Here is a 23,176-nt window from a genome sequence, read left to right as displayed (position 1 = left end):
TGTAATACTTGCGGACATCTTCGTTTTTCTGTTGTTATTAATTTTGTGTCCAGTTTCTTTTCCATCCTTCATTATTAGCCAATGTTTTAACAGTGGAATTCCAGTCACTTTTCTTTACAATTGCTTTCAGATTACGAAAATTAGCCTTCTTGTACTCGATCACTTACTCGCAACTGCTGTAACATTGTCTTTATTGAATTTTAGTGTCATATTGCTATACACTGGTCATTAACTAAATTCTTCTGACGAGAGAGAGAGAGAGAGAGAGAGAGAGAGAGAGAGAGAGAGAGAGAGAGAGAGAGAGAGAGAGAGAGAGAGAGAGAGAGAGAGAGAGAGAGAGAGAGAGAGCGTATACAGTTTACCGCCTCATAATTCGCAGCACTTTAAATCATCTGACACCATTAGTTTTTCCATAATTGACCGAATGTGTAAGTTTTGGCTGCCTAATTAGTATAAGTATTTATTAATCTCACTAGAGCAATAACTTCTGCTGGCGTTTATCGTTTGCATGCGGCATGCCTCTTGAAGGAAGAACATTTGTATAAGTATACAGGAGCAGATCCTTCCAGACTGGTATTAAAGCACACTTGTATACTCATCACACACACACACACTACGAGCCGTGCCATATATCCTTCGAAGAGATTAAGTGCACTAAGCCGACTTCGTGTTATCGTTACACTACACAGCTGTCGACTTTGTTTGTGTGTGGAGTACATCTAGCATTTTTGTGACTGAAGTCGTTCCCCACATACAGTTCTTGTAAACAGAGTGGAATCAAAGGCTTATCGTCTATTAACATCCCATCTCTCACTGAATTCCTTCAACCTGTCCCTCTTCTCTGCAGTGTTGTATCTTTATCTCTGCACCATCGCTGTTTTATTGATTTTCTGAAACGTCTACTTGCACCCCTCGTCCATTTTGGCATGCACTTAGAACATTTCTGGCAGCACACTCTCACCCATTCTCTGTCCATCTGTCTAATGCAAGAGTTAACCGATACTGTCAATCATTCATGTACGCACCAGGTCAGCTCCGGACTTGCCTTCTCCAGCCTGTATTTTCCTTTGTGACCCCAGTCACTTCTCAGAATAAATGGACCTTCAATTTTGCATTGCTGTTTTTTTTTTTTTTTCCTTCATGTAAAGAAGAACTTTTGGGTTTGTAGTCTTTGGTTGTGTTTTCGATGTATGAAAAATTACGTTTTTCGATTGCTTGTATCTGCTACTTTCGTCTGATGCATTTTAAAGAAGGGTTCTTTTTTTTTCTTTTTTTCTTTTTCTTCTTCCACGGGACATCTATCAGTATTTTTCCATGTCTCTCCGAACACTGCTACGTTTGCTGTACAACGACTTCGTTCGCCTCAGTGTGGTAAACCCGCAGCAGCCGACACTGATGATATTAGATGTGGCCGGGTAGTGTCGTCATTGTCAGTTGCTGCGGACTCACCACACTGACTTTCAAAGTCCATGCAGAGAAAAACAGGAGAGACGACCGGACTCTTGATGCCGACTGCTCATCCCAAGGTTTCGTTTCCAAAGGCGCCTAGATTGTAAACATTCCTATATTCTTGACACCTCTTACTTTGAATCAGCGCTGACTACTCCAAAATCATTTGCTCTATCGCTGCTGAAGATTAAGGACCATGTCACCAGGACAGAGCAGTGTTCCCTTGAAGAACTACCATTAAGGGTTATGTTGAAAAGGGAATTATATATATTTATACATTACCGTTCCTCAGAGTTCAGGTGGAAATAAATTTATGTGATACTTTTTATTACTTAAATTACCATTATTCAGAACTGGGTAAAAAATATATATGGTATGTGTATTAGTCAGGTAATAAAAAGAATGTATGATGCTGCTTTGGATTTATTCACATACACACGTGCGCGCGCGCACACACATACACACGCATATGCACACAAAATAGAGATTGGTCCTGGTTCGGGTTAACGTGGGTTCAGGTCGGTTCAGCGGGTTCCATGTTATCCAAGAATACCTCCAACACCTCCAAGAACTCCACTGAGCAAGCATGCGACGAAATCTAGGAGCTGAGGGGGAGAGAGAGAGAGAGATAGTTATAGGGGTTATTGATCTTTTTTTTTAGGATAGACAGATAAGTTATAAGGCTTATAGATCTTTTTGAGGAGAGAGAGAGAGAGAGAGAGAGAGAGAGAGAGAGAAAGAGTTTACAGTTGTTTTGGATTATTTATTTTTTTACATTAGAGAGAAGTTTTAGTTCTTTATTGATTATTTTTTCATGTTCGAGAGGGTTAAGTTATTGGGGTTATGGATATTTTTTTCCAGGTGAGAGAGAGAGAGAGAGAGAGAGAGAGGGGGGGGTTACAGGCGTTGTACATTTTATTTTCACGTTAGATATGAGTTATAGAGATTATTGATTTTATTTTTTTCAGTCTAGAACAACCACGATGTAACTCTTAAAGTAAAATTTCCACAAGAGTGATAATGATCATGAAAGTAAGTTTCGTATCTTAATACATATATTTTTACTATAAAATAAAAAGTATCAGATAATAACTCTCTCTCTCTCTCTCTCTCTCTCTCTCTCTCTCTCTCTCTCTCTCTCTCTCTCTCTCTCAGTTTTTCTATATCTATCTGTTATACTCACAAAGCCAAGCTTCGTCAGCACACACACGAGGACCGACGCGAGGGTGTCAAGGCCGAAGATTTCTAGCAAGATATCCAAGATCACCTCGGGTGGTGTGCCGACTGTGGTAGAGGAAAGGGAGATGGTCGATTAGGTCAGGTGATTAGAGATCCTACCTGATGTTTGAAGGGACGCAGGGCACAGCAGGACAGGGCATGGTAATGAAGAGGAATGCAGGGCAGGGTAATGAAGAGGAATGCAGGGCAGGGTAATGTAGAGGAAGGCAGGGCAGGGCAAGGCAGGTGAGCAGTTTGGGGGAATGTTGGAGGAGGGTGTGACTGAGAGAGAAGAAATCATTCTCACTCTTATTCTTTAGGAATCAGTGTAGTATCTTTGTCATCGACATCAATATTGTCTTATCAATATCTGAATTCTACAACCGTTAATAAGAAGAGGATGAGAGTGAAGTAATTTTAAGATAGGTTTAGGTAGATAATTAAATAAGAGAACTGGGAACAGAGTGAGAGTGACTGAGGCTGCTTTCTCCTGCTTTCCGGCACCACCAACCTGGAATGAGTAACATGTAGTGAGAATAGAATAAAGTCATAGTACCGCCACCAAAATAATATAAACCAGTGTAACACAGAATCACATAGAATAAAGCTATGGTATTTGCGAAAGAGTAAAACAAAATTGCATAAGTCTAGGATATGAAAGTCGGAGTAAAACAGAATCACATACCATAAAGCTAGAGTATGAACCCAGAGTAAAACAGAAACACAAAGCATTTAGTTAGGGTATTAGTGCCAGTGTAAAACTGAATCACACAACATAGAGCTAAGGTATGTGAGCTAGAGTAGTCACAGAACATAAAGCATGGGTATGAGAGCCAGATTAAAACAATCACACAACATAGTGCTCTGGTATGAGAGGTATGGTATAACAGAGTATGAAAATCAGCGTAAGACAGAGTGACTACATCAAAATTAGCGTAAAACAGAGAAACAATATGAAAATCAGCGTTAAACAGAGTGATATGTGTGAAAATCAGCATAAAACAGTGACAGTATGAAAATCAGCTTAAAATGAGTGACATCATGAGAATCAGCGCGAGACAGAGTGCATTGTGAAAATTGGTGTAAAACGAGTGACAGTATAAAAATCAGCGTAAAATAGAGTGACATTACGGTTAATGGTAGCGAGAACTTCCAAGTTCACTGTCAGATTCAACTCTGTGACGCAGTCAGTCAAAATTGAGATTATTAGGTCCAGCAGTTCTTGGGTGAGGTTTCCGCAGAGTATGTCAAGTTCCTTGAGGCAGTCTAACACGTTGAGCTGGCACACAAGCGGCACCTTACATAGTAGTCCGACTGTAGAGGGTTGGGAGAATATGGATATTAGAGGTGGGGAGAAAAAAGAGGGAGGCAGGGAAGGCATCTGAAAGAGGGAGGAGGAAAGAGGGAGACAACGGAGGAAACAGGAAGGACGGAGATAAAGGAAAAGCAATTGGTAGACAGTTGAAGGTAGTGAATCTCTCCTTCACCTATTGCTTTAACTGTGGAGAGTTAAGGAGGGTGTTAGTAGAAGAGCAGGCTACGGAGGAGGCAGAGGAAGAACGGAAATGACTGAGATAAACGGAAAAGAACGGGGAGGCAGAGAGAGAGGAAGAAAGGCTCTTCCATCATATGCTGCTTTGCTTGTTTGAATGATTTAGACTTTAGGGCATAGGAATATAAATCTAAGTGTAGTATCTAATGGAAGTTTTGGTAGATTCGACCCATCCATTACTACTAAAATATTGCAAATAAAGTAACTTCTTTATAGTAAGCTTGTGACAATAAGAGATTGAACCTGAGTTAGAACGTCTACGAAACTGTCTTTCAGCAGTCTCCATAAGTGGGTATTGAGTAAATGAATGAGTGAAATGGAGCATCCTTTGGAGTATGAGTGAACCTGCATGGGGTGAAGCGAGTGTGAGTGTTTGTGGGAGCTAATTAAGACTGAGGGAGTGAGAGTATATACTAGACACGTTCTTTCAACTGATTAGGTTTAGTGCCCGTGTGAATTCTTTCAGCTGCGTTAGTTGTAGTGCCTGTGTGAATGATATGTGTAAGTGAATCAATAAGTACAATAAATACTGCTAAATGGATGTAGGTTTGTGTGTGTGTGTGTGTGTATGTGTGTGTTTTATCTGATACCATCTGATACCAGCGAGTGTACGAATGCCTGTGTGAATCACTATGGATGTTAAAAGGAGAACCATCGAATGAGAGTGACATTCAGACGGCAACGAAAACATAGCCACATACCAAGCAAATTAAGAACAGAGCCAAGTAAGTCGTTGGACCCGCTGCAGGGCAGAAAACTCCCTGCCAGAGTTCCTCCGGCCAGAAGACCCATGAAGACGAGGCTGAGAAGGGCCATACGCATGGTGGTGGTGTTGGTGGTGCCTGTAGGGGATAGCGAGAGAGTGTGAGAGTGGGGACCGTAGGTGAAGGGAGGGAGCGTCGAGAGTGAGTTGGAAAGTAATGAAAGTAAATAAGGAGAGGGAGAGTGAAGGATGTGTTAGGGAGTGAGATGGGAAGTGGTAAATGGAGAGAGAGTGAGCGATGAATGGGGAGTGTATGTGTGGGATTGGGGAAGGAATATAGAGGGAGGGAAATTGAGGGATGAGTGAGGAATGTCTCTGAAAGTCGGAGAGGAATGTAAAGGGTGGGAGAACGGGACGTGAGTGGGGAATGAGTATGGCAGCGGTAAGGCAGGTAAAGGGTGGGAGAGTGAGGGATGAGTGGGCAGTGAATGAGGAAGTGGTAAGGCAGGTATGAGAAGGGAGCGTGAGGGGTGAGTGGGGAGTAAGTGTCGGAGTGGAGATGGAAAATGATGGAAGGGTGAGCGAGGAGTGGAGAATTAGTAGAGTTACCAGCTTATATTCCTTTTAACCGTAATGTGTCCCAGATTTACGTGTTTTTGCAGCTTATTTCACGCACCTCAGTGGTAGGATATGACAAAGCTTCGTCGTTACATCCTTTCTTTGACTATCTTCATATTCTAGTGTTAACCTCTTATTGCAAATCAGCATTCACGATGGAGAGAGGACGATTTTAGGCCAAGTTAGAGAAAAACAATGCCAAGAGAACCAAGGATCAAACAACTCCCGATATTTTTTTAAAATTCTTCGGTAAATATTTTTTCCTGTTAAAAGATACTCAGCGATGAAAAAAAAAAAAAAAATTGTAGAAGAAAAGAAATCTGCTGAGTTTTAGCCCATCAGGTGAATTTTTCTGTATATTACCAAGAGGGAATAAGGTAATAAAATTATGGCTATACATCTTGAGTGATTGATTATCAAATTGTCACCGAGATTTTATGCCGCAAATGTTCACAGTAATAGTGTTATTTTCTCATGGATGTGAAAGCTGTCTGTTTTCTGTAAGTTAATCACGGAATTTAGGCAATTCTGTAGCAGAGTTTTTCGCATAACTAAATAAAATCAGATGTTTTTACCGCGTACTTAATAAAAAAAGACTTAGTACTAGTGAAAGGATAACCATTGTTAATAGAGATTTTTAGTCTTTCACCACGTGAGGTGTCCAGAGGTGAAGAAATCTTAAGAGGTGGCACGTACAAAACGGGTTGTATCAGAATTAACTTTACGAATGAGGTTACCTGATTCTTCGATGTGGAAGAGAAGGTGAGTGGAGTGAAGTGGAGAGGTGTGGATTTCGTCTTTTATAGGGAGATGAAACCGAGGAGAATGTAAGGGGAGATGGAAGGGGGAATGTGCAGAAGTAGGGGTGAGGTAGTGGGGGGAGAATGGGGACGGTGGAGGGAAGAAGGAAGGAGAGAGGAGGAAAGAGGGGACGGAGAAGGGAGGGAGCAAGTTAAGGGGGTGCGGTGAGAAAGAGAGAGGAGGGAGGGAGGGACAGGGGGAGCAGAGCATGCAAGGAACTTGAGAGAGGAAGGGAGATAATTAGGGAGATTGAGAAGAGGCGGGATGGAGGAAAGGAGAAAAGAGGGTAATAGAGAGGAGGGGAAGGTAGGTAGTTGTAGGAGAGAGAGAGAGAGAGAGAGAGAGAGAGAGAGAGAGAGAGTGGGGGGGGTACGTCTTTGCCAGATGATCTGCGTTTAACAGTTTTTACGTTGTTCCCAGGCTGTTGTATGTTAATAAAAAAAAAACTTTTAGAACTGAATTTAAACACACACACACACACACACACACACACACACACACACACACACACACACACACACATGGTTAGGATATGTATACGGGAGAATATAATAGTCTAATGATTTTTTTTTTTTCGTTGTTTTGTTTTAAGTGTCCTCAAGACCAATTTACATACCTTAAGGGAGACATGGATTAGGTCTTGCATTCATTAACTTCTTTACTGGCAGATTTCTCAGCAGAAGTAGAGAAATAAAGCCTGTTATTAGGAAAATGTAATAAAATACTTTGTCAGACCTAATCCAATCATCATTTCTTTCACCATAATATTTTCACCATTTGTTATACGCCTGTAAGTGTGATAGGAGTGTGAGTTTTCAGTATGTAATAAGGTAGGATGTAAACTTAATCAAAATACTATAATTAAACGGATGACAGGTTTCAGTACACAGGTGACAGATGGTTTCAGTACACACGTCATTTGTGGTTTCGCTTTGATTGTTGCTGATCGTGTTTTTTTTTTTTTATCAATAATTCTGAAAGAATTGTTTACTTCATAATTATATGGCATAAAGTTTTTTCTTCATTCCGTACTGATTAAATTACTGGCCATGTATAACTGTGAGAAGTTACTGGAGACTATGTTCATAGGTTCATTGTTACCTACGCCTAGGAGGTTACGTTTTACCCCACGTTAGTTTGTTTATTTGTCTTTATGTATGTTTGTCTTTCTGTTTATAGGATTACTCTGAAAGGCATGAATAGATTTTAACGAAAATTTGTGGAAGGGTTAATTAACCGTGGAAGAATTAATTAAATTTTCGGTCCCATCTGGATGCGGAGTATCCCGCACAATATTTCCAAAAGTTGTTAATGAATTTCAGTGAAATTTTGTGGAATGTTGGGACATCGACCAGGAAAGAATTGGTTAAATTTTGAGACGAATCCGGATCCGGATCCCTTTTAGTTGCAATGGCATTGTCGGAGGTATGCGCTGTGTCATTGCCTTACAGTTTCAAAATGTTAAGAGGGAAGGTTGTAAGGATGGTGTTCTGATACTTGCTGAACAGGAGATACTTGGTGAAGGAAGAGAACCCTGAGGAGCACCACACCTGAGTGCTTTAGAAGATTTGTGACACTGCTAGTGTTGTCCTCGTTATTATAATTACCTCCGCCAAAGTGGTTATGTTTTCAGAGATGTTGGCTTGTTTGTCTGTTTGTCTCTTTGTCGGTCTGTTAGCTTCTTTACACAAAAAGTTATGAGCGGATTTTGATATAATTGTGTTGATGGTTGAGCCATGGGTCATGGAAGAAATGATAAAATTTTTGGGCTGATCCCGTTCCGGAGTATCCCGCACAATATCTGAATAAATTATCTGTGAATTTAAATGTAATTTTGTGGGAAGGTGGGCCATGGAGCAAGAATGAATTGATTAAATTTGTGGGCGCATCGGGATCCGGGTCAGCATCATGTTTCCTGGGATACGGATCCGGATCCTTTGTAATGGCAGTGGCATTGGCGGAGGTATGTGCTCTCTCAGTACTTTTTTCTTGTTATGGCGTTGGTGATGATGATTACTTGCATTATTATTTATTATTATTGGGTGTCTGCCCTTTGCTCTTTTCCTTCCTTCGTCTTCTGTTTTTCTTTCCCTCATTCATTGCTCTTCCTTCTGCCTACAGGTGACTTTACACTCCCTCTTCTGTCTTTCTTACTTTCATTCTTTCCGCTTCCTTCTGCCGTCGGGTGACTTTACACTCCCGCTTTTGTTTTTCTTACCTTCATTCTTTCCTCGTTCTTCTGCCTATGGGTGAGTCAAAACTGAGAGACAAGGCAAATGGCTTCCTGTACACCAGGAAACCATTTATTCCGCTGGGTGGTAACCATATAACTGAATTATGGGGTCGGATTGTTTAGTGGGCAATTATGGCTCTCCAACCTGATTGAGCCTGTGCAGGTTTATATCCAAGGAATGGTTGGGGCTTATTATTTACGTTATGCCACTCAGGATGAGTCAGGCTGGTCACTCATTTCAAGTGTCAGGAGCAACTTGCCGAGCCCCCGGTTTCTACGCTTCTCATCGGGCAACATAGGATTCGATGTTAGATGGATGGATTCATATGATAATAATAATAATAATAATAATAATAATAATAATAATGATAATAATAAATAATAATAATGATAATAATAATACTAGTAATAATTGGTAGTAGTTGTAGTAGCAGTAGTATTTATGATGATGATCATGATCATGATGAATATTATTATTAGTAGTAGTATTATTGTTATTATTATTATTTTTTATTATTATTATTATTATTTTTATTATTATTATTGTTATTATTATTATTATTATTATTATTATTATTATAACCTCGGAAATGGAGGTTATGTTTTTCCCTTCAATGGTTTTTCTGATGACAGGATTACTCAAAAAGTTATTAAATGATTTTGATGTAATTTTGTGTAAGGGTGGGCATAAGCCAATGAAGAAATTATTAAATTTTTTGCCGGATCCGGATCCGGATCCGGAGTATCCCGCACAGAATCTCCGGAAGTTGTCTATGAATTTCAATGAAATTTTACGGAATGGTGCCCCTTGGAAAAAGAAAGAATTGTTTGAACTTGGCGGTGGATCTGGATCCGGGTCCTATATCCACGGTTCCGGGTCTGGGATTACTGAAAAAGTTATGAACCGGTTTTAATGAAATTTTGTGGAAGGGTGGGTCATGGATCGAGGAAGAATTGATTAAATTTTGGTCCGGATCCGAATGTGGATCCGGGGTATCCCGCACAATATCCAAAATTTATTTTATGAATTTCACAGAGATTTTGTGGAATGATTCGCCATGGACCAAGAAAGACTTGTTTAAATTTAGGGTCGGATCCGGATCAGGATCCCGTATCCACGGATCCAGATTTGGGATTACTTAAAAAGTTATGAATATATTGTGATGAAATTTTGTAGAAAGGTGGGCCATGGACCATGGAAGAATTATTAAGTTTTAGGGGTGGATCCGGATCCGGTGTATCCCGCACAATGTCTCCAAAAGTTGTCTGTGAATTTCAGTGAAGGTTTGTGGATAGGTGGGCCATGGGTGAAGAATGAATTGATTAAATTTCTGGGTGGATCCGGATCCTCTATCCACGGATCTAGATCCCTTTTAATGGCAATGGCTTTGGCAGAAGTATGATCTCTCTAAAGACTTTCTAATCAATTTTATTGCTTCTTATAGCAAGGGTCGACCGATCATTTGCACCTCCACCAACTTCTACCTTTCATTTCCTCCTCGTTCCACGCACCTGAATTCTCCCTCATCACTTATTTTTTCATATAAACCTCATTACTTGCCAGATATACTCATCTTAGTAATAATTCACAACACATTAGCACGTCTTACTCTGCCTATTACTCCAGTAAATGGCTAAATGGTAAGATAAGGCTGGTGAATTTAGGAACGTATTTCTTAAGGTAATGAAATTAATAAGCATCTGCTGGCGTGGCGTGAATCATTTGCCTACGGTACGCGTGTGGGAGGAAGAACACATGTTTAAGTACACGGAGCAGAAGCCTGGAAGCTGGTGTTAGGTGCGGCCACACTTGTTGGAAACATGTGACCGACAAGACGAAGCGACCCACCGGGTTAGAGCCGCTGCAGTATCTGAGTCATAACGTTGGACGGACCCCTGAGCCTCGTTTCCTCTTGTCGATCACATATTTGGAGCAAGTGTGGCCGCCCATTTAGACACGCTTAGATACACATTAGACACTATTAAAGCATTCGCTCGCGCACACACACACACACACACACACACACACACACACACACACACACACACACACACACACACACACACACACACACACACACACACACACACACACACACACACACACACACACACACACAAAACAGCAGCCTGAATCTGTCCACTGCATGGCAAAGACCTCTGTCATCTTTTTCCATCCCGGCCTACAATATTAGCTATTAGCCTGGTCCATGGAATATCAGCAAATTTCCACATTTCATATCTCTATTTTTCTCTTTGTCTGGCTCTTCCTGTCACACATGTCGGGCTTGCATTTCCGTTGTCCTGGTTGTCCGTCTGTTGTCTGCTATACCAGGGACTTGACCTGTCCATATTATCTACCTTTTTCCCTTATCCACGAATCTTTCTTTTCATGTCTAAGAGTTATCTTAGTTGCCTGGTTATTAACTATAATATGATCAACTGTCGCGTAGCTACCAAACAGTCCGGTTTGTTCACGTGGCCGGTGTGCATCTATAGCTGAACTAATTCATATATTCTCTTAATGTTTACTTTAAACATCTCGAGAGGAGTCTTTGTCTTTTGTTCAGCGCAGTCACCTGGATCCTTAATAAGATCCTTGGGGCGATCGTCTTCACCTTCTGCTTTATCCATATTCATTCCTGCTAAGACTCTGTTTATTTCAGTTCTATTGCTGGGAATTATTATGTCCACTATTTCCTTTTCCCGGACTGGCTCCTCAGTCATAATGTTACCCATGTGAAGTTTGCAAGAATAATATTCTATTCAGATCACTTTAGATATATATTTTTTTTCTTACAATAGCATCTTTCAGAGGAGATATTTGGTTTCATCGCATGCCAAGCATCTACCTCTTTCCTTTCGACTTTCACAATTCCTTGAATTTCAACCCTCTCATGTTGTACTTCCGGACATCTTCATTTTTCTTTTATTGTTATTTTTTTTTTTTTTACAATTGCCGGTTGGTTAGCTATTGATACGTTTTATAACGTTCTTACTTTTTTTTTATAGATTCCATTGTACTATCAGAAAGTTTGCAGTTGCTGTTTAGAAGTTTCCTTTCTCCGACTTGTACATGTGTTCGGTACCTGTTTTTATAAACTGCTCATTTATTTGCTCTTTGTCTTGGTCTACTTCATCTATCAGCTTCGAATATTTACTCTGAGCTAACAAACTAATTCTCTCTCACAGCTGCAAGATCTGACTGTACTCATTGGATTAAGCTTTCGCCTCTTGTGAGATCCGGTACCACGTAACCCCTCTTTCTTGTTTACATGTTACTTATGCCCCTTTCACTACAGTTATATTCTTCTCCATAATGTCATGTGTTGTGTCTGTGTAGGTAAACTCTGTGTCATTCTTTGTTTCACCATATGGTCCATTCCACATTCACTTTCTACACGTCTTTTATTGAAAGAAGGCATTAATCACCTTAAATTTCACCATCAGAGCCTCTTAAGAATTCTGACAACCCATGACCTTCAGCAGCCCAACCTTCCTTTTTCGTACTTGCCTTAAGTTTTATGTCTCCCATCACAAACGTATGGCAGGTCTTATTAATTTCAGGGTTTTCTTTACAACTTAATAAAATTTCCTTTCTCTCTTCGAACTTATAATCATGTATTGAAAAATATACTTGGATAATAGTTTTCCTTCTTTTTTAAAATTCTGTTATAAGGTCTCCTCTTGTTTCATATACTTTATACTGAAGTCTTTTTCATATTAACCATTTATTATTGACCAAAAATCATAAGGCATGTTGCCTCTTTTCATGTTTGCTTTTGTATCGCAGGACATAAATATCATGCAGTTCTACAAATGCCTCACCAGGTGTTGTGACCTCACTAAGACCTGTGATATCTTTGTTTCCATCACTCGCATCCCTGATAAGGAGAACCAACTTGGCTTCACAAGCAAGAATGAGGACATTTCTAGTCCCATGAATTAGTTTCCACAGGCGACTATATTGAGAAACAGATATTTTTCGCACCCCTTGCTCTAGAGTAGGTTTTATCCCGTTATGGCCAGTTTCTCCATTGCTGTTAGGAACTTTCCCCCCTGATTTGATAGAACTAGTTGTATTTGTTTAGGTGTGAGCTGGTTGCTGACGGGGCCAAGTCAGCCACTTACTGCGAGGTAAGATTTTTCTTGTGATGCCTAACAAGGAACCTGTCTTGTATGGCTGCACCAGACTAGTATGGCTCCGCTGGTGACTGAGATGCACAAGCTTCCTCGCCACGGCAAGCTTGTGTTCCTTTAAAGAAGTACCTCTGATGATTACATAAAATATCTGAATAGGTTAATTTTTTAGTATTATTTGGAGTACTATAGGTTTTTTTTTTTTTTTTTGCCTTTCTTTAGATTTTTATAATAAAATGTTACCATTTTTTTTTAAACTATTTATAAAACTACAAGGTGTTTGTAATTATTAGGTAACAAGAGAAGCACAAGATTCATATAGGAATTTATTGATGAAAATACATAGAGTTATAAATTGAAACTACATACTAGTCCAGAAATACGCAATAGTACTAGTGATGTTGTGTGGTGTGATGTGGAAGCGTTAAAGGTGAGAGGATGAGGATGGAGAAAGAGGAGAGGGATGGTGAAAAGGATAGAGGGGCGGGAGACAAGAATAAATGTGAGAAGGAAGAGGGCCTGTGGGATGAAGGTGAAGAGGGGAGAAGGGGGGGAGATGAGGGAAGAAGGAAAATGGATGATGGGAAAGACGGGAGGTAGATAGAGGAATAAGATAAAGAAAGATGAGGAATAATAGATAGAATGTGTAGATGGGTCTGTTTGTTTGTCTGTCTCTGTGTTAGCTACTTTACTCAAAAAGTTATGAACGGGTTTCGATGTCTGGAAGGCCGGGCCATCGGGCAAGGAAGAAATGTTTTAATTTTAGGGCGGATCCAGATCAGTGTCCGGAGTATCCCGCACAATCTCTCCATGAGTTCTCCGTGATTTTCAGTGTAATTTTGTGGACAGGTGGGCCATGTACCAAGAAAGAATTTATTAAATTTTGTGGAGGATCCGGATCCGAATCCTTTGACATTGATATTGGCGTAGGTACTTTATGCGCTTCCTCAATGCATTCTACTTATTATGACGATGATGATGATGATGATGATATTGATGATAATAATGATGATGATGATGATGATGATTACTTGCATTATTATTATTATTATTATTGTTATTATTATTATTTTTATTATTACTACTACTACTACTACTACTACTACTGTTACTGTTACTACTACTACTACTACTACTGTTACTCTTACTACTACTACTACTACTACCTCCGCCAAGGAGGTTATGTTTTACCCCGCGTTGGTTTGTTTGTCTGTTAGCAGGATTACTCAAAAAGTTATGAACGGGTTTTGATGAGATTTTATGGAAGGGTGAGCCATGGGCCAAGGAAGAAATAATTAAATTTGGGGGCGGATCAGGATATGGATGCGGAGTATCCCGGACAATATCTCCAAAAGTTTTCTGTGAACTTTACTGAAATTTTGTAGAATGGTGCGCCATTGACGAAGAAAGAATTGGTTAAGTTTGGGGGCAGATCCGAATCCGAATCCTATATCCACAGACTCGGATCCACGATAACTCAAACTGTTATGAACGGATTTTAATGAAATTTCGTGGAATTGTGGGCCATGGGCCTTGGAAGAAATGTTTAAATTTTTGGCCTGATCCGGACCCGGATCAGGAGCATCCCGCACAGTATCTCCAAAAGTTCTCAAGGATATTCAGTGAAATTTTGTGGAATGGTGGGCCATGGACCAAAAAAGAATGGGGTAATATCGGGGCGGATCTGGATCCAGATCCGGGTCTTATATCCGCGAATCTGGATTCGGAACCTTTTTAATTGCAGTGGCATTGGCGAAAGTATGTGCTGAGTGCCGTCTAGTTTCAAAATGAAGAGAGGGAAGCTTGTAAAGATGGCTTTTTAATACTGGATGAACGGGAGTAAGAGGCTCAGAATACTGAAGAACACCACACCTGAATCCTTAAGAAGATTTGTGACACTACTACTGTTTTTCTCGTTAATGTTATTACCTCCTCTAGAGTGGTAATGTTTTTGTCGACTTTGGTTTGTTTATCAGGTTAAAGGTCTAGTAGCTACTTTACTCAAAAAGTTGTGAACGGATTTTGAGGAAACTTTGTGGAAGGGTGGGCCATGGGTCAAGAAGGAAATGATTAAATTGTAGGGAGGATCCGGATCCGAATCCGGAGTATCCCGCACAGTATACAAGTGTTCTTAATGAATTTCAATGTAATTTTGTGGAAACGTGGGCAATGCAGCAAGAAAGAATTTCTTAAATTTTGGCGAGGATCTGGACCCGAATCCGGAGTATCGCTCACAATATCTCCTAAAGTTCTCAATGAATTTCACTGAAATTTTGTTGAATGGTGCGCCATGGAACAAGAAAGAATTGCTTAAATTTGAGGGTGGGTCTGGATCCGGATCCAGCATCCACGGGTCCGGATCTGGGATTTCCCCAAAAGATATGAACGGACGTTAATGAGATTTCGTGGGAGGGTGAGCCATGGACCATGGAAGAATTTATTAAATTTAGGGGCGGATCCGGAGCCGGAGCTGGTGTATTCCGCACAATATCTCCAAAAGTTCTCTATGAATTTCAATATTTTTTTCTTTTTTTCGAAGGGTGGGCCATGGACCAAGAAAAAATTGATCATTTGTTTGGGGTGGATCCGGATCCTATATCCGCGGATCTGGATCCGTATCCTTTTTAATGGCAATGGCATTTTCGGAGGTATTCGCTGTTTGAGTGCCTTCTAATTATTACTACTCATAGTCAGAGCCGGCCAATCAGTAGCACTTCCACCAGCTTCTGCCCTCATTCCCTCCTGCTACTCGCACACACTTTAATTCTCTCTTATCACTCATTTTTTCAAATAAACATCTCATTCTCTCAGATATACTCGTCTTACTAGTAATTCCCGACCCATTAGCACATCTGACACTGCCAATTACTCCTGTAATTGGCTAAATGGTAAGATAAGGCTGGTGAATTTAGGAACGTATTTCTTAAGGTAATGAAGTTATTAAGCATCTGCTGGCGTGGCGTGAATCATTTGCCTACGGTACGCGTGTGGGAGGAAGAACACATGTTTAAGTACACGGAGCAGAAGCCTGGAAGCTGGTGTTAGACATCATTGGATACACATAAGAAACTAACGAACCATTCGCTACCCCCGCCTACACACACACACACACACACACACACACCATGTATTGGTTCTGGTTCAAATAGGTTCAGGTCGGTTCAGTGGATTCCATGTGTTCAGGAGGATCCAGTCTTCATGCAGTTGATGAAGGTGGCCATCCGTGGGCGAGAGAGAAAATGAGATGCAAGATTTATTTGTGTGTGTGTGTGTGTGTGTGTGTGTGTGTGTGTGTGTGTGTGTGTGTGTGTGTGTGTGTGTGTGTGTGTGACAGAGAGAGAGGGTGAGAGAGAGGAGAAAGTATGAACCAAGAAAGCAGGAGGAGGAGGGTGAAGTGAGAGGCAAGAGACCTTGGAAATAGAAGGAAAGGGAAGGAGGAGGAAGAAAGGAAGAGAGAGAAGAGGGAGGGAGGAGAGAAGATGGAGAGAAAAGAGGAAGAGATAGACTGAGGGAGGGAGGGGGAGAAGAAGGAGTGAAGGGAGAGGGAGGTAAGAAGGTGTGAGAGGGGGTAAGGAGGTGGAGACAGGTAAGCCTCATACAGGTGTTATGGCACTAATGAGCTTACGTAGGGAGCACCTGAACACGCCCGGCCCCCCCCTTCTCTCTCTCTCTATAACACACACACACACACACACACACACACACACACCTATAATACCGGCTCATTACTTCGTCTTGTGAATATCAGCTGTAGTTAAATTAATTCTGTAATTGCTGTACAAATTATTTCTGAAGTATGTAGTGATTTAATTACTGTTAATGCGATATCAGTATAGAAGTATGGAAATATATACCATGTTGAATTCTTCGTTGTAATAAAAACTTTACTACAGTTACTACTACTACTACTACTACTATTGCTACTGCTACTACTACTACTACTACTACTGCTACTACTACTACTACTACTACTACTGCTACTACTACTACTACTACTACTACTACTACAACTACAACTACTACTACTAATAATAATAATAATAATAATAATAATAATAACTACAGCGTACAGGTAGCTACCAAAACACCTCATATTCCGGAAGCTTTTAACATTTTAACTACCTTTGCACACACAGAGAGAAATATGAGCTTAATCTATCTGAGAAGTGAAAATTAGGTTTTATTAAAGCAGGAGAAAAAAAGAAGTGGCTGGTGCATTGAAAACCTCACATTCCGAACAGAAAATTTAATTAGATATTGCAAAAGAGGACTGTACGAGAGTGTGTCAGTGCTCACTTTAACATCCGGGTGTGATTCTTTGGTATAGAATAAGTAAGGGAAGTCAGGGGTCTGAGTGGTGGAAATGTTACCACTGAATGCGTTACGTGTGTTCCGTGAGGTGGATCGGGTGGTAGAGATTCGTGAGTTATGTGGAATAGTGAGGATGGAAATGGTACTGCAGAATATTATGTGGATTCCGTGAGGTGGGTCGGGCGGCACATGTAGAGATTCGTGATATGTATGGGGATTAGTGATGTTGGAAATGTTGCTACTGAATAATGTTACGTGTGTTCCGTGAGGTGGATCGAATGGGACATATGGAGAATTGTGAAATATGTGAATCAGTGTTGCTGAAAATCTTACTATTGAATGTTACCTATGTTCCGTGAGGTGGATCGGATAGGAGAGAGAGAGAGAGAGAGAGAGAGAGAGAGAGATTCGCTAAATATGTGGAACAGTGATGCTTTGCAGGTCTAATGGTACCATTTTGTTTACATAGACGATTTAGTTGCACAAAGAACAGACATGAATAGGGTGATGAAAAGATGTATATGTGAGTGAGTTTGGAGGTAGGATTATGTTAACACAGTATTTGCGTAGAAGATCTGGTTACAAAGAGGACATGAACAGAGGGATGAAAAGGGGTCTGTGTGAGTTTGGAAGGTATGAAAAGACGGGCAAGTCCAGTAAGAAGATGGCTGTAATTTAGAAACGTTAATGGAACAAATGAAATCGTCTCTCCAATCCACATATTTATTTTCTCTTCTTGCTACTACGAGACGATTTGTATTTAACTCAGTATATCTTTATTAGTGAAGGAGTTAATGAAGGATATATTTAAGCAGTTGGAAAAGTCTCTCCAAAGCTGAATAAAATAGGATAGTGGTAGTAGTAGTAGTAGTTGTAGTATTGAAAATTATATAGTTATACACATACGTCGGGGTCATGTACTTAGGGAAGGGGAAAAGTCGGAGATGATTTATATATGAAAATGCATGTGACCGTGCTTGATTCTCTGTAAATTTGTTAGTCGATGAAAAAGCTCTACCGCACAGAAATTGCAAGGGCGACTTCGCGGCTTCCCAGACAATAAACACATTTCATCTTTTATTTTAGGGTACAAACAGAGAGAGAGAGAGAGAGAGAGAGAGAGAGATTATGCCAGGTATGGGTGGTGACGTCAGTGTTGATGAGTATTCTATATCAAAATCATTAATATCACCAACATAAGGATTGCTCTCATACTAATATCGACAGCAGTAAAAACGGCAGCACTACTGGCAACAGATACACTTCACTACATATCAAATGCATAATTATCTTTTTATCTAAACGAGTGTAATTACGAGCTTTGACCTTTTCCCATATTTTCTAACCCCGACAGCTCAGTGACCGAGTGAATAGATTGTTGCCATGGAAGCATACAATATCAAAGAAATTATTTTTATATATAAGTTTTCTATATTTGAAAATGAAAATATGGGCTGTTTATATATATATAGGTTTCATTTTCCTTATATAAAAATGACAGTATAGGAATTTTTATTGTTTATTTTCATTTAATATAAACATAAAAATGATAGTATAGGCTTTTTAAATAAGTAGTTTTCATTTTCCTTATATAGAAATGACAATATATATAGGCACTTCTGTAGTTTCATTCCCTATATATAAAAATGACGGTATATCCATTTTTTATTTATGTTTCAGTTCCCTTATGAAAAAAAATAACTTTTTGTGTGTTTTTAAGTTTCATTTCCTATATCTACTACTGATCATATAAGCAGTTTTTTTTTTTTTTTTTTTTTTTTTTTTTTTAGCTGTTGTACTGTGACTATAGTTCTTTCACCTTAACTTGGCTTAGATTTTCCTCCGTCTTCTGCTTATTTTTAGGTAGCGCAATGGCCAAAAGAGACTGTGCTACGGCTCTACATCCTTGCCATCGCACTTCGTCGTGATTAGCATTATATTCTAGTTTTAATCCATTATTACACTTCAGCGTTCAAGATGGAGAGATGGCAATTTTTGGCCAAGTTAGGGTAAAAAGAGTATAGAAGTGAGAGAGAGAGAGAGAGAGAGAGAGAGAGAGAGTCAGGATGAAGGTAGTAGATATGCATTGGCTAAATCTGTCATAAAACCCAGAGCCAACCTTGTATACCAGAACCATAATGCAACCTGTTTTAGTGGGACTATTTCACTGGGGAGGAGGAGGAGGAGGAGGAGGAGGAGGAGGAGGAGGAGGAGGAGGAGGAGTGTACCTGTTGCCAGTACCGTCATTAATAAAACCCACACTGATAATTGTTTATTTGTTCGCAGATCTAGTTATACAGCTTTATTTCATCACCTCCCTAATTTACCTGTGTGTGCGTGTGTGTGTGTGTGTGTGTGTGTGTGTGTGTGTGTGTGTGTGTGTGTGTGTGTGTTCATAATATACACGTCTAATTGTTTGTATGTTTATTTGCAGATTCAGCTCTACGGGTTCAACGTAGACTTGTACCGCAACATGAGTGAGGCTCGACTCGGCTCAAACGGCATCGTGGGCATCTCCGTCATGATCCAGGTACGGCAGGGGAGGCAGGGGAATGTAGGGGGAGGCAGGGAAGGGGGGAAAGGTAGGGGGAGGCAGGTAGCGGCAAGGGAGAAAGGGTGAGGGAGAATAAGGCAGAGGGTAGGCAGGGATTTAAGCATTTCTCTCGAGCTCAAGGTGTTGTAGGAGATGCAGCAGAGAGAGAGAGAGAGAGAGAGACTGCCTTTAGCTCACCTGAACTTGATCTCGGGTTTATCCTTGCCAACCCTCTCTTAAAGTCACCGTGTAGGTAGCCTTATGCATTATGAGATTTGCCACCTAAACATACCTTAATATTTTTCTAATTACGTGTTAGCTTCATCTACAGTATATACGAAAGTTTTACTCGTCCCCGCCTCGGAGTGGTCGGGGATGGGTGTTGTTTTCACTTTGTTTCTCTGTCTGTTTGCCTGTTTACAACTTTACGCAAAAACTACTGATGCGATTTTGCCTAAATTACAGGACTGATGGGCGATGACCTTCTTATCATTTTATTAAATTTGCGGCCAAATTGGACCAAGGCCCAGGCTGTGGACCCCCAAAATGTAAGAAAACGGGGGCAGGTAAAAAATCGTGTTTTCGCCATAACGCCTTTCAAATTCGCCATATCGACTTGAAACCAAAAACCCAAAGGTGCATCTTTCAAATCTACATCCTATAACATGCTTCATTACAGCAGGGGCCATCTTCCAGTTAGCGATAGGAGGGTCAGTGTCAGGTGGGTCGGACCTAAAATTTCAAATGGGCTTAAAATCGTCAGTTTTCACCCGATTTTGTGAGTCAGGGTAAGGGCGAGGCAGAACAGGGTGAGGCATGGAAGGGTGAGGCACTGAGGCAGGGAAGGGTAAGGTGAGAAAAGGGAGAGGTAAGGGACTGATGAGACTGAGGAAAGACGAGTGAATAAAAAGAAGTTTAAAGGAAAGCAACCAAAACTATGTCCCTATTTTCCTGAGAAGAGGTTTGTGTCTGAGGAGATTGTGACTCTGGTACGTTATCAATCCAATTAGTCTAAGATAACGATAGGAAAGCAGGAAAGGCAATACAGGGTAAAGTTCAGAGAGGGTTAGGGCGAGGCAGGATAAGAGTGAAGCAGGGAAAGGGTGAGGCAAGGGAAGGGTGAGGCAGGATAAACGTGAAACAGGGGAAGGGTGTGACGAAGGAAGGGTGAGACAAGGGAAGGATGAGGCAGGGGATGATTGAGGCAGGAGGGGCGAGGCAGGGGAAGGGCAAGGCACACTGAAGCAGGATCATGCTCAAGAAGGCTCAGGTATGATTAGACATGGACAGAGACAGGTGAGGTAGAGAAGACAGAACCCTCTATCTCTCCAGTTGATTAGAATTAGTTGTATACCTTTATTATTATCATTTTATTTAAGACATTTCCATTTCAGTCAGAGTACGTCTTGTTTTCGTGTTCTTTTACTACCATCTAATGCTATTATTTGGTTTTGTGTATACCATTCGCAGTGGAGATTATTTCTAACATGTTCAATGCTATTTATTTCACTGGTTAATTTTGTCGTCTGGAAATAAGAATGAAATATATATATAAAAAGTAATCGTAGGGAGCATGCTATACACAACTAAGTAATTATGCGCTTCGGTCACTTAACACTATTTTGAGACTTAACCCCTTCAGTCCCAGTTAATGAAGGCTATATTTTACCCTCAGTACAGAGAATCCCGTAAGCTTATCAATACTGAGTGAAGGAAAGATGAAAATAAATATAAGAAACGTCATCCAGGTGAAAAGACAGGTGAAAAGACTAATAACATCAAGGTAATTGCAGGTGAAAAGATTAAACATAAAGGTAACTACAGGTGTAAACACTAATATCAAGGTAATTACAGGTGAAAAGACTAACATCAAGGTAATTACAGATGAAGACACTATTAACATCAAGGTAATTACAGGTGAGAAGACTAACATCAATTACAGTTGAAAAGATTAAATAACATCAGGTGAAAATTCTAAAAATATCAAGGTAATTACAGGTGAAAAGTCTAAAAACATCAAGGTAATTACATGCCTTGATGACCTGAACACTTATTTTCAGCTTTAATATTGGCCGCTTGTCGTGTCGTGATTTCTTGGTTTGCTCGACATTAAAGAGACGTTAATTATGCAGGCCAATCAGATAGCAAGTTGGGGTCATTAACTCTAAATTATAGTATTCAAACTGTCGTCATGGTGAGGGTGTGAGTGTGAGTGTGGGGGGTGTTTGGGGTAAGGATGTGTGTGTGTGTGTGTGTGTGTGTGTGTGTGTGTGTGTGTGTGTGTGTGTGTGATTTATGAAACCGATTTTTCTCTTCATCATGAATCACTTCCTCACGATATCCCCATTTCCACCCCTTGTTATGCCAGCGTTACTTTTCACTATTCAGAGTAATTTAATTCCTCGTAGTTACTGTGTCCCAGGCATCACAGTATTTCAGGATGATGCCCCACAAAGCATCACTTACTATACTCTGTTCATTTTACCTTTGGCCCAAAATTGCGCATCCACTCCATCGTGAATGCGGTGCTGTTGCAGTGGATTAACGCTAGAATATGATGCTAGTCAGGAAGATGTGCTACAGAACGGATTCTTCAGAGCCACAGTATTATCTTTTTCTGCCACCCTGAGCTTCGTGAAATAAGCTGCAAAAGGATGAAAAGTTGGGCCATAAGTTAAAGCGAACGAATCTGTAGCATTTATCATCGTTTCAGCTTATGTTGCATTCCAGCCTTTAACTCTTTACGATGATATTTGTTGTATTTTCTTGCTGCAACCAGACGATTATCTGTAACATAGGAGACTCCCTGCTAATAATGGAGTTAATGAAGGCTTGTATCTACCATTTTTAGTTTTAGAAAAATTCTGCCCTAAAATTAATAAAATCGACAGGAAATAACCAAAAACAAATGAATTACGTCGTTGGGCTCAAGCTGTTTATCGGGTGTATTTTAAAGCTTTTGAATGGGTGCTCACACAACTAAGCAGCTTATTCCACTAATGCAGTATCCTCTCTACCAGATCAGTGCATAGGTATCGATGTCTCTTCGTTTGCCTCTTTTAAATCCGTGTGAGCGCGTTTTTTTTGCGGATCCTTCTTCATCAGTACCACGAACATCTTAATAAATTTCCATCGTCCACCTGCATGCCCCATGACTTCTAATTCTCTTCCCAGCTCGAGTGAATCTAATTGTCTGAGCCTTTTCTTGCACTGGAAATTTTTCATCCGTATCATTCATGTATTTTTCCTTACCAGTATTAAGAAAACGCATATCCATCCCATACTAAGGCGAGCAGAGCGGCACCGTGTAATCTAAAAGCTGTTTCACTATATCAAGATTTCAGACATAATAGTTGGCCTAATACTCACATATGTTTTGTATCTGAGTGCTTTTTGCATTTTTGACGGCTCACTAATCCTCCTGCTTTCCAGAGTGTAAGCATTTGTAAACCAAAATTCCGGCCTTTTCACAGTCAGAGCTTTAAGTGAGAGTGTCAGAGAGGGTATTAATTGAAGGTGCAAGTGAAGGTGGTGTAAGTGATGGTGCAAGTGAGGGAGACGGGGTAAGGTGACGGTGTAAGTGAAGGTAGTGGTGTGGGTGATGGTGCAAGTCAAGGA

At 40.4% G+C, this 23,176-nt stretch overlaps 2 protein-coding genes across 2 annotated transcripts in view; one reads left to right on the top strand and one right to left on the bottom strand.

Moving 5' to 3' along the window:
• CARPA (Carbonic anhydrase-related protein A) overlaps positions 1-23,176 on the top strand; it is a 556,097-nt gene that overhangs the window by 445,364 nt on the left and 87,557 nt on the right. The window contains exon 5 of the mRNA XM_080271217.1: positions 19,460-19,555. Within this exon, the coding sequence (XP_080127343.1) occupies positions 19,460-19,555 (96 nt within the window). The remainder of the gene's footprint in view (positions 1-19,459; positions 19,556-23,176) is intronic.
• LOC145398319 (uncharacterized) lies at positions 1,900-6,293 on the bottom strand. The gene is made up of 5 exons (XM_080271208.1): positions 6,278-6,293; positions 4,921-5,061; positions 3,799-3,981; positions 2,633-2,733; positions 1,900-2,054 (listed from the first exon to the last, which is right to left on the bottom strand). Exons 2-5 carry the CDS (start codon positions 5,039-5,041, stop codon positions 1,989-1,991), a joined length of 471 nt encoding a protein of 156 aa, XP_080127334.1. The 5' UTR covers positions 5,042-5,061; positions 6,278-6,293; the 3' UTR covers positions 1,900-1,988.

Source organism: Coenobita brevimanus, chromosome 45 (assembly GCF_032717465.1).
Source record: "Coenobita brevimanus isolate Jiangsu-jjx chromosome 45, ASM3271746v2, whole genome shotgun sequence".
Classification (NCBI taxonomy): Eukaryota; Metazoa; Arthropoda; class Malacostraca; order Decapoda; family Coenobitidae; genus Coenobita; species Coenobita brevimanus.
The sequence above is the reverse complement of the archived record's forward strand: the minus strand, read 5'-3'. Positions and strand labels throughout refer to the sequence as shown.

Excerpts from the sequence above, each read along its gene's own strand:
- LOC145398319 (XM_080271208.1), bottom strand. The coding sequence starts at position 5,041 with ATGCGTATGGCCCTTCTCAGCCTCGTCTTCATGGGTCTTCTGGCCGGA. Across the intron at positions 3,982-4,920 it reads CTCTGTTCTTAATTTGCTTG|TCGGACTACTATGTAAGGTG; the intron begins GTATGTGGCTAT and ends AACCCTCTACAG. Across the intron at positions 2,734-3,798 it reads AGTTCTCGCTACCATTAACC|TCGGCACACCACCCGAGGTG; the intron begins GTAATGTCACTC and ends CCTCTACCACAG.